Here is an 11,573-nt window from a genome sequence, read left to right as displayed (position 1 = left end):
TGCATCTACTCCAGGTCAAGGTCCATAACAACTGAGAATCCCAGGAAAACCCCCGTGCAGCACAGCAGGGAAGACCTGATGTTTCTGCTTTCTCTTCTCTGCTGTGCCTGGTTACTCACTGTTCCCAGACTTAATGAATAGGAATATCCACCCAACGGAGCGGTGACTGAATTACAGGCCTAGTTACTGTTATGTGCTGAAGGTGATCTCAGCTGATGATGGCAGGAATGCTCCAAGAGACTTCATACCAGTGAGAGTCCCTGCACCTGGTCACTATCTAGCTGTCAAAAGGAATGGCCTGATTCTAACTCGCTCAAAATCCATTCACTTTGAGTTAAAATCAGGATTGATGGGTGCACACATCAGCAGAGGACAGGCTAAGGCTTGTGGGTGGTGCCTCCTTGTGGTGGAACACCCTGCTGACATGGTCTAAACTCCCATTTTCTTTGGGGAACCCTGTAAGTCCCTGGCAGTGGAGATACTCCTTTTTTTCATCTCCTCTCTTCCCTCAAATTGAGTTTTCTCTGGACACAAAACAGAGGAGAACTTTCTGAAAAGATACTACAATAAAACATTTGAAAGTTGTTTTAGACTGTTTCCACAAGAATATTGGGATGTGTGTTAATAGTGTGTTCATTGTGTTATTAAAGTTAGGGAATATACATATGGAGGGGATTGATTGATTAAGTTCCTTAAGTTCATATAAAGAGACTCTGGGATGCTGGGTATTGATTAGGGTCAAGGCGAAGTTTGAATGCTGTGTTCTGTAAATAAATCCAGTATTAAGTAAAAGATTCGCGACTAGCTTCCTACTTCACCATTTGGTTTTTAATGCATTTATGGGATGTGAGCATCACTGGCTGGGCCATCATTTATTGTCCATACCCAACTTCCTCCATTTCCAAGTCAATCACATTGCTGTGGCTCTGGAGTCACATGTCGGCCAGACCAGGTAAGGATGGCAGATTTCCTTCCCTAAAGGACATTAGTGAACCAGACGGGTTTTTCCGACAATTGACAATGGTTTCACGGTCATAAGGAGATTCTTAATTCCAGATACTTTTTTTATGGAATTCAAATTCTACCATCTGCCGTAGGGGGATTCAAACCAGGATCCCCAGAACGTTAGGTGAGTTTTTGTGCATTAGTCATTGAAGGTGGCAGAACAGGTTGAGAGCACTGTTAATAAAGCATACAGTGCAGTATCCTAGGCTTTATTAATCAGGGCATAGATTACAAGAGCAAGGAGGTTATATTGAATTTGTATAAGAGACTAATGCGGCCTCAGCTGGAGTATTGTATCCAGTTCTGAGTGCTGCACCTTAGGAAATGATGCAAATGCACTGGGGAGAGTGCAGAAAAGATTCATGAGAATGGTTCGCGGGAGGAGGAACTTCAGTTACATTGATAGATTGGACTGTTTTCCTTGAGAAGAGGAGGTTGAGAAGAGATTTGATAGAGGTATCCAAAATCATGAGGGTCTGAACAGAGTAGGTAGGGGGAAACTGTTTCCAATGGTGGATGGATCAAGATGAGAGGTCACAAATTTAAGGTAATTGGCAAAAGCAATGGAGATCTGAGGAGAAATTTTTTCACACTAAGAGTGGTTATGGTCTGAAGATACTGCCCAAGTGTGGTGGAGGCAGGTTCAATTGAGGCATTCTACTGGGAATTGGATTATTATTCAATAAGGAAAAATGTGCTGGGTTACGGGAAGGAGGGAAGGGAATGTGGGGTGACACAGTGGTTAGCACTGCTGCCTCACAGCGCCAGGGACCCTGGTTCAATTCTGGTCTTGGGTAACTGTGCGTAGTTTGCACATTCTCCCCGTGTCTGTGTGGATTTCCTCCAGGTGCTCCGGTTTCCTCCCACAGTCTAAAGATGTGCAAGTTAGGTGGATTGGTCATGGTAAATTGCTCCCTAGTGTCCCAAGACGTGTAGGTTAGGGGGGAATTAGAGGGTAAATGCATGGGGTTATGGGGATAGGACAGGGAGTGGGCCTGGGTGGGACGCTCTGTCGGAGAGCCAGTGCAGACATGATGGGCTGAATGGCCTCCTCCTTTGCTGTATTCATTCTGTGATCAGACTGCAAGTGTACTCCACACATATTTTTGTGGGGCTTAATAAGCATGAAACAAGCCTAAGTTAGCACCTCCTGCACCCTCTGGAAGGTATCACAAAGCACTGTACATAATTACTATGTGCTTACTATGCCCAAACTGAAAGGCACATTTTTCTTACAGCTGGAAGTGACTGTGGAGGAACAGGAAACATTCAGGTTTAATCTGGAATTGCTCTTTTGCTGTCAGGAGTTTGTCAGCGGGCTCAGCAGCCTATGTAGAAATTGGATTTGATTCTTTAAAGGGCATTGTAACATTAACTGAGCTTCCTTTCCTACTCTGCATCATACTGCTTCTTGGATAATGGCCACTGACAGACCCACAAACAGTCAGACACACCTGAGCGTTTAATTGAATGGAAACCTTTCTATTCCTGGGATTGATGATATTCACATGGATGCCAGCAATGATGCGACGCACTCATGGGAACTCTGTCACTCACATGCCTCCTGATACACAGGGAACAGGTGAGGCTGTTCGCCCTTTATTATCTTTTTGCTACAAATGTGCACTGCAGACTTCCTGAAGAATCTGGTAGAGGCCTATTCCCCAGATTGCAGAACATTCCCATTCTGTGGTGCAAGTCTTGTGAAGCAAAAGTAGCAGAGTTAGGTCTCCTCTGAAAGGTTAACGTGTGTGAGAATGGCCAATATATCTGGTTCTAGGGTGGTGATTGAGGTATACAACGATCACCATTTTTCTTGATGCTATTTAATGGCAGCAGCAACCAAGGATAATACCAAGGAGTATTAGCAGAAAAAATGGATAAAATCATAGAATGACACAGCAAAGAGGGAGGCCATTTGGCCCATCGTGCTCTAACCAGATCTTTCAAAGAGCCACCCAATTAGTTCCATTCTTTTGCCTTTCCCCCATAGCCCTGCAACTATTACTCCTTCAAGTATTATCCAATTCCCAGATAAAAACAAAACCAACAAACTATCCAGCAAAATCCACTCATGCACGAAGTGAGGTATAATATTGGACGGAACCCCAGTTCTCTAGTTGATTTTCCCCAGGAGGTCATTTATCCATCTCCTTTTAAAAATTCTCATTTGCAACTAGCATGGGTCCTCATACAAACCCCAAACCTGCGATTCCCACTCTGCATGTCCCAACTCATTGCCAACTAATTTGCCGAAATGCTCAGAACTCAATTTATCCACCCGCTGGCTACTCACAATGATTATATAATCCCTAGTGCAAAAGGAGGCCATTCAGCCCATCGAGTCTGCACTGACGCTCTGACAGAGTATCTTACCCAGGCCCATCTCCCCACCCTATCCCATGGTTGACCCATTTAATTGACACATCTTGGGAAACTAAGGGACAATTTAGCATGGCCAATCCACATCTTTGTAGTATGGGAGGAAACTGGAGCACCCGGAGGAAACCCACGCAGACACAGGGAAGAACGTGCAGATTCCGCACAGACAGTGACCTAACGCTGGAGTTTAACCCTGGTCTCTGGTGCTGTGAGGCGGCAGTGCTAACCACTGTGACACAGTTCAATACAAGACCTCAATTAAAAGGTTCACCAAAAATTCTCAGGACTCCCAGAACTTCCAAAATAAATGTAATTCGTTCCACACCCCTCTAGAGAAACAAATCTTTAAAGAAACATTTTCATAAACTACATTATCTCATTTGCAGCAATGAATGACACACATCAGCTTACATACACTCATATACCCCTCACACAGGTAAAAAGAGCAGCTCACATACACTCATATACCCCTCACACAGGTAAAAAGAGCAGCTCACATACACTCATATACCCCTCACACAGGTAAAAAGAGAAGCTCACATACACTCATATACCCCTCACACAGGTAAAAAGAGAAGCTCACGTACACTCATATACCCCTCACACGGGTAAAAAGAGAAGCTCACATACACTCATATACCCCTCACAAAGGTAAAAAGAGAAGCTCACATACACTCATATACCCCTCACACAGGTAAAAAGAGAAGCTCACGTACACTCATATACCCCTCACACGGGTAAAAGGAGAAGCTCACATACACTCATATACCCACTCACACAGGTAAAAAGAGAAGCTCACATACACTCATATACCCCTCACAAAGGTAAAAAGAGCAGCTCACATACACTCATATACCCCTCACAAAGGTAAAAAGAGCAGCTCACATACACTCATATACCCCTCACAAAGGTAAAAAGAGCAGCTCACATACACTCATATACCTGCTCACACAGGTAGAAAGAGCAGTTCAGGTGAATTACAAAAATTATTCTGATCCTCAGTTAGTTTTCACCAGTAGGTATACAAATAACTTTTGTCACAAGTACACATATGAGCTCTTTGCTAAGAAAGCAGCTTGTATATGAATATATCTGGTTGCTGCTGGATAAGGAAACACTATATCAAGAAGAAAAATGGAAGACAAATGCCACAGTCAAACAGAGTAATAAACACTTTCATTACAAAATCCTTTGTAGTCTTTTATGAGAATGGACAGGTTACATTAATTTAGGAAAAGGCAAATATGAAAAATCAAAAATTAAAAAGTCAACATGAACATTGCTCCTGAGTAATTTAAATTTGAAAAGCTTTACTCACAGAGACAGCAGAATGCAATCAGTAGAAGTTGTAGACAACTAAATAAAATTAAATATTATTCAGATTGTGAACTTTAAAAACTTAAATATATGGATTTAAAATACGTAGCCTTTACTGCAACAACCGAAGGTCTGATATATAAGAAGTCTTCTCAGTAATCCCTCCAAGTCCTTCATGTTAAGTTGAGATAACCATTGCCGTTAGAATGATTTGGTAATTTTCCGTGATGTCTGCTCTGATAGACATTTTAACTGTAGCTGTGATTATTTGAAGTGGCTTTAAAAAAAATGTGAGAGTTATATTTAAATATCCGGATAGCTGAAATTTACTATTTTTGCATTTCAGCTTAAAACTTTAAAATATTCCAGCTTTCTTTTAAATAAAACAATTTAGAAACATTAAAATGTATGAAGTTTATGGAGCTGCAGTAGCAGTGACATTCTCTCAGAAGGATATACTTTTATGATGTAGCTTACTGGGAATTTCAAAAAGCTTTGATAAAGATTCACCCAGGGTATTAGTAAGTAAAAATTTAGTTGAAAAACATTCAAAAACATTTGCTGGAATTTTCCGGCTGAACATGCCAGTGGGATTCTCCAGCCCCGCTGCAGTGAGCGGAGATTTGGCTGATCGCCAAATTCTCAGTTCTCGCTTGCAGCGGCAGCGCGGCATGAACTTCCGGAAAATTCCAGACGTGGGCTATCGATTTGTGGGAGGGGTTCAGGGTCCATGATTTGACCCCTGCTGATTCTAACCTGCAAAAGTGAGCTGGATGTCAAAATCTAGAGCAAACATAAATCTGCATAGCTCACTGAAAACTACAGAGCAGGACTGCCAGGGACCCCAGTTTTAAAATAGATGGGATGGTGCACTGGGACCTAATTTGCACATTTAAAGAAAGACACCATTTAGCCAGTGCCAGCTTCTACAGCCTAATCCTGTATAAGGCTCTGGTCAGTCCCCATTTGGAGTACTGTGAGCAGCTTTGGGCCCCATATTTAAGGAAGGATGTGCTGGCCTTGGAAAGGGTCCAGAGGAGGTTCACAAGAATGTGCGGGTTAGTCCAAAGCTGTGCGGGTTAGGTTGATTGGCCAGGTTAAAAATTGCCACTTAGAGTCCTGAGATGCGTAGGTTAGAGGGATTAGCAGGTAAATATGTGGGGGTAGGGCCTAGGTGGGATTGTGATCGGTGCAGACTCGATGGGCCGAATGGCCTCCTTCTGCACTGTAGGGTTTCTTTCTATGATTTCAAAGAATGATCCCTGGAATGCAGAGCTTGTTGTATGAGGAACGTTTGAGGACTCTGAGTCTGTACTTGTTGGAGTTTAGAAGGATGAGGGGGAATCTTACTGAAATTTACAGGATACTGCGAGGCCTGGATAGAGTGGATGTGAAGAGGATGTTTCCACTTGTAGAAAAAACTAGAAACAGAGGGCACAACCTCAGGCTAAAGGGACAATCCTTTGAAACAGAGATAAGGAGGAATTTCTTCAGTCAAAGAGTGGTGAATCTGTGGAACTCTTTAGCGCAGAAGGCTGTGGAGGCCAGGTCATTGAGTGTCTTTAAGGCAGAGATAGATAGGTTCTTGATTAGTAAGCGGATCAGGGGTTATGGGGAAAAGACAGGAGAATGGGGGTGAGAAAAAGAAATCATCCATGATTGAATGGCGGAGCAGACTCGATCGGCCGAGTGCCTAATTCTGCTTCTATGTCTTATGGTCTATGGTCTTATCTCATTTTATAGTCTTTGGTCTGTGGCTCTGTAGGTTATGATACTTCCAGTGCATATCCAAGTAATTTTTAAATGTGATGAGGGCTTCTGCCTCTTCCACCCTTTCAGGCAGTGATTTCCAGAACCCCACCACCCTCCAGGTCAAAATTATTTCTCCTCAACTCCCCTCTAATCCTTCTACCAATTACTTTACAGTGAAGCACCCAGGTTATTGACCTCTTTGCTAAGCGAAATAGAGATGATAGGAAGGACCTACTTCGAGGGATCCCAATGTCTTCCTGAAATGCTGGTCTGCTCAAAAGAACAGGTTACTGTTGGGGTCTATTGAGAAGGCTATTTAAGAAGAATCATAGAGGGTAAACTGTTGCTTTCATTTTATTGACTCCTTTCCCTGCCAGCACATCTGGTTTCCACCAGGTCGGTGGAGTTAAAATTGGGGTCAGCGATACAGTTAAAAATGATTTAGGCCAGTCAACATGACAAACAAGTATAAATTAAATGTAATTATAATGAATGAACAGAACACAATCTAGGATTGAAACCATAGTCTCAAAAGCCTTGCAAGCTCATCCTCACATTTAATCAGCTCACTCTCTATGGCAGCTTGCTCAGACATCTCTCACCTACGTACTATTCTTCACTCTATTTTCAAGCTATTGCAAAGTGTACTTTAAGGCACATCCATGACTTTACAGCTGAGAGAGATGGCTTGCAGTGGCAGTTTACATCAAAGAGAAAATCATCTATTAGAAATAACTCTGTAAATGTTGTAAATTTTCCAAATATTTATTTACCTGAGATAGTATGGGGGAAATGTAACTCACTGCTAAAAGCTTCATCTCCAGCTTTCTATTTGTATACTCTCTCCAATGTATTACCACAAATTTCAATTAAATATCAGACATCAGTTTGAATTAACTAACTATTCTAACTTCCTTAGTTAAACTTTGAATTCATTCTGAGAAATAAACTTAAGGTCTAAGCCATATAAAGAACTGAACTTACTCCAACTATAAAATTATTATCGTACTCAGGGTTCGTGTTGTCAGATTTCACAATACATTGACTTACATCATGTCCACCAGGTGGAGTCCAGCTAACAGTGACAGCCTTTGTGGTACCAGCTTCTACCACGGCTTTGACCGGATCAAAGGTGAATCCTTTCATTTGAATTGCCTGTGGACTGTCAATGGTGAACTCGACATTCTACAAGAAGAATGACACCAAACAGCTGAGAGGATGCCAGAAAACCCTTTTCATCTGGACTGCAAATTAAAACTTGAACAATACTAATTTTGTGGCACTAATCCATTATTATAAACCAACTGGAAATTATCTATTTGATTATGTTTAATACAATTATGCGCTTGATTTTGTTTATGATATGATCTTATTAGACCTCAATTTTAATGATGAAAATTAATTTTCAACAGCTTGGGAAGGGGAAACACAAAATTCAGACTTTACATTTCTTGGTCCTGATCTTGAATTAAATGTTGATTTTTAATCTATTTAACAATTTATAAGAACAATCTCACATCTTGAATAAACTATGATACACCTTGCAATTGTGCTGAATGTATTTTCCCTATTCCCGTAACTTTGCGTACTGATTTTCTCTGGTCCAGGTTTATATTATAGTTTTGCTGCAGAATGTTACTGGGTAGACAATTTTCTCATCAGCAATACACACAAGTACAAGGTAGACACTTGTTCTTGCAATTGGACAGAAACAATAGTCCAGAATTTGCGGAAGCAGAAATGTTCTTCCCTCACCCTTCAGCTGGGAAAGGTTTGTTCCATCAATCATTGGGAGTGTGAGGTGAGTGGGGAATCTGGGATTATGGTGAATGAAGGGACTAGCAGCCTAACTCCATAACCATAGAACCACAGAAACATTACAGCACAGGAGGAGGCCATTTGACCCATCTTGTCAATGCCAGCCCAAGGACACGGGGCAGCACAGTGGCTAGCACTGCTGCCTCACAGCACCAGGGACCTGGGTTTGTTTCCTGGCTTGGGTCACTGTCTACGTGGAGATTGCACATTCTCCCCGCGTCTGCGTGGGTTTCCTCTGGGTGCTCCGGTTTCCTCTCACACTCCAAAGATGTGCGGGTTAGGGTGATTGGCTATGATAAATTGCACCTCAGTGTCAAGGGTTCGGAGGGTAAATAAGTAGGGTTATGGGGATAGGACCTGGGTGGGATTGTGGTTTATAGAAATAGAAATCCTACAGTGCAGAAGGAGGCCATTCGGCCCATCGAGTCTGCACCAACCACAATCCCACCCAGGCCCTACCCCCACATATTTTACCCGCTAATCCCTCTAACCTACACATCCCAGGACTCTAAGGGGCAATTTTTTAACCTGGCCAATCAACCTAACCCGCACATCTTTGGACTGTGGGAGGAAACCAGAGCACCCGGAGGAAACCCACGCAGACACGAGGAGAATGTGCAAACTCCACACAGACAGTGACCCGAGCCGGGAATCGAACCCGGGACCCTGGAGCTGTGAAGCAGCAGTGCTAACCACTGTGCTACCGTGCCGCCCGTTCAGTTTGTGCAGACTCGATGGGCCGAATGGCCTCCTTCTGCAGTGTAGGGATTCTATGATGACACCCAGGTGCCCTTTCTAATCCCATCTTCCTGCACCCGGCCACACAGCCCTGTAGCTTACAGCACTTAAGGTGCTTTTTAAAAAGAGTTTAAGGTCTCTGCCTCCACCACCAACTTGGGCAGCGAATTATAGACATCCACCATCCTTTGCGTAAAAAAACTCTTCCTCATGTCCTCTCTACACCTTCTACCACTTATCTTGAAATTACGTCCCCTGGTTCTAGAACTCTCCACCAAGTGAAACTATTTTATTCTGTCCACTCTATCTCTTCCCCTCATAATTTTGTCCATCTCTATCAAGTCACCCCCCCTTTGTTCCAAGGAAAATAACCCAACCCCAATCTCTCCTCACAGCTACACTTTTGTAGCCCTGGCAACATTCTTGTAAACCGAGAATGCAGAATGATTTATCCCTTTGCTGATATCCTATTTAGTGGAAAAACAGACAAGGAGTTTCATTTTCTAGCACATGTACCTCTATTGAACTATTTAAAATAAATTTTGTTACACATCTACAATTCCGAGGGATGTAAATCCGTAGTTACCTTTCTAGCACTAGCTTGTGTTGATCGGATACATCCCACATGGAATTCTTCCAAAGCTGTTGTCAGCTTATTGTCAGACTTGGTGCTCTTCAGAGTAAGGAGAACCGATTTCAGTGTCCGATGAACATCTGTGGACAACAATTGGAGAAAGCCACTCTTGCAAGCTCTACAAGCATACCTTTCCTGTTCCCTTCCCAATTTAACCATCAGTAAAAACTGCACCGGGTTGCTGACAGTGGGCAATTGTGTCTGACACCTGCCGTGGGAAAGATCTATCATCTAACAATGGAAACTTATCGACAGGGCAAACAACCAAAGACCCCTCCCCCTCTGTTGAGCGTGACTGGCTTTACGGCACATTCAATACGTATATACCTGCAGTGTCATAACTTGGTAGGATGGTTAAAGATTCAATTGGAACACTTATTGGGTCTCCTCCTTCAACAAACATCAAATGCGCTCTTGCGGCTCCCTTCAACTGGATTGTATGAGCAACCTGCAAAGACATAGATGGATAATTGTCAAGTAATCAGCCAATTTGGAATTTCCTCTACACAGAAGAAGTGCGACTGTGGCTCTCAGCAATTTGTGAACTGGCCGATGAAATAAATGGTCAGGCACAGGCCACTGTCGAGGCCATCACCATTACTCCAGGATTTGGACTTCACAATGTCATTTCAGTTTCACAGCAAGTTTTGCCACATTTGTCACAACACGCCCAATGACGTGGTGACATGTTCTTGAGTCTTTTCTGAGAGTTTTATAGGTAAATTCCCAACTCTCCTTACTTTCAAGAGTGTGTTCACAATGCCTTGATATCTGAGTAAACTTTTGATAAAGTTGCCAGGATAATAATCTCGAGCCACTAAAATGATCCTTTATTTCCATATCCTGTCTTTGATTGTGATGGAGAGTTACAAATTCAAACATTGTTTTAAATTTATGTTTTTAAGCATGTTTTCACAAAATATAGCGTGAATATCACTTCTACATTAACAGTGAAGATCTCCTCCTCCACCTCCTTCAGTTTTATTTTTGTGATTACGTCATTGATTATTTCAATCTGATGCTTGCTGGCTTGTCTACCATTACTTTCTTTGACAGTTTTTAAAATTATATCATGGAATTTGGGCACTTCCAGCATTTGATGCCCAGTGGCACGGTGGTTAGCAGTGCAGCCTCACAGCGCCAGGGACCCGGGTTTGATTCCCGGTTTGGGTCACTGTCTGTGCGGAGTTTGCACATTCTCCCCGTGTCTGCGTGGGTTTCTTCCGGGTACTCCGGTTTCCTCCCACACTCCAAAGATGTGCGGGCTAGGTTGATTGGCCAAACTAAATTGCCCCTTAGTGTCAGGGGGTTAGTAGGATAAATGGGTAAGGTTATGGGGATAGGGCCTGGGTGGGATGGTGGTCGGTGCAGACTCGATGGGCTGAGTGGCCTCCTTCTGCACTGTAGGGATGCTATGAAAAATTCATTATTACCTTGAACAGCTTGCTTCAGAGGGAAATTAAGAGTCAACCACATTGCTGTGGTCACATGTAGGCCAGACTGGGTAAGGACGGCAGATTTCCTTCCCGAAAGGAATCAGATGGGCATTTACAATAATCAATGATATTTTTGTGGCCGCTATTACTGAGACTTGATTTTTTATTTTTCAGATATTTTTTTGATTTCATATAAATTCCACCAGCTGCCATGGTGGAATCTGGACTCGTGTCTCCAGAGCATTAACCTGGGCCTCTGGATTGCTGGTCCAACAACATTACCACTACACCACCATCTCCTTCTAATAAATTTCAATCCACTTGACTCAATTCCACCTTCAGTTGACCCTGGCTACAACACTCGAGCAACTGATGTGACTTGCTAGATTTTCGTAACTTCATAAGTAACTGACGGTGACACCAATTCTTCAGCTATGCATTTCGATGAAATGTGTGTCTTGGTCCCTCTCTCGAACCAGGGAAATGTTCGA

General features: G+C 42.8%; 1 protein-coding gene across 1 annotated transcript in view; it reads right to left on the bottom strand.

Annotated features, from left to right (window-relative positions):
• Positions 1 to 4,552: 4,552 nt before the first annotated feature.
• cfap74 (cilia and flagella associated protein 74) overlaps positions 4,553 to 11,573 on the bottom strand; it is a 216,799-nt gene continuing 209,778 nt past the window's right edge. The window contains 4 exon segments of the mRNA XM_078239710.1: positions 4,553 to 4,981; positions 7,507 to 7,641; positions 9,599 to 9,726; positions 9,974 to 10,094. Coding sequence (XP_078095836.1) covers positions 4,883 to 4,981; positions 7,507 to 7,641; positions 9,599 to 9,726; positions 9,974 to 10,094 — 483 coding nt within the window. The 3' untranslated portion in view covers positions 4,553 to 4,882.

Source organism: Mustelus asterias, chromosome 22 (assembly GCF_964213995.1).
Source record: "Mustelus asterias chromosome 22, sMusAst1.hap1.1, whole genome shotgun sequence".
Classification (NCBI taxonomy): Eukaryota; Metazoa; Chordata; class Chondrichthyes; order Carcharhiniformes; family Triakidae; genus Mustelus; species Mustelus asterias.
The sequence above is the reverse complement of the archived record's forward strand: the minus strand, read 5'-3'. Positions and strand labels throughout refer to the sequence as shown.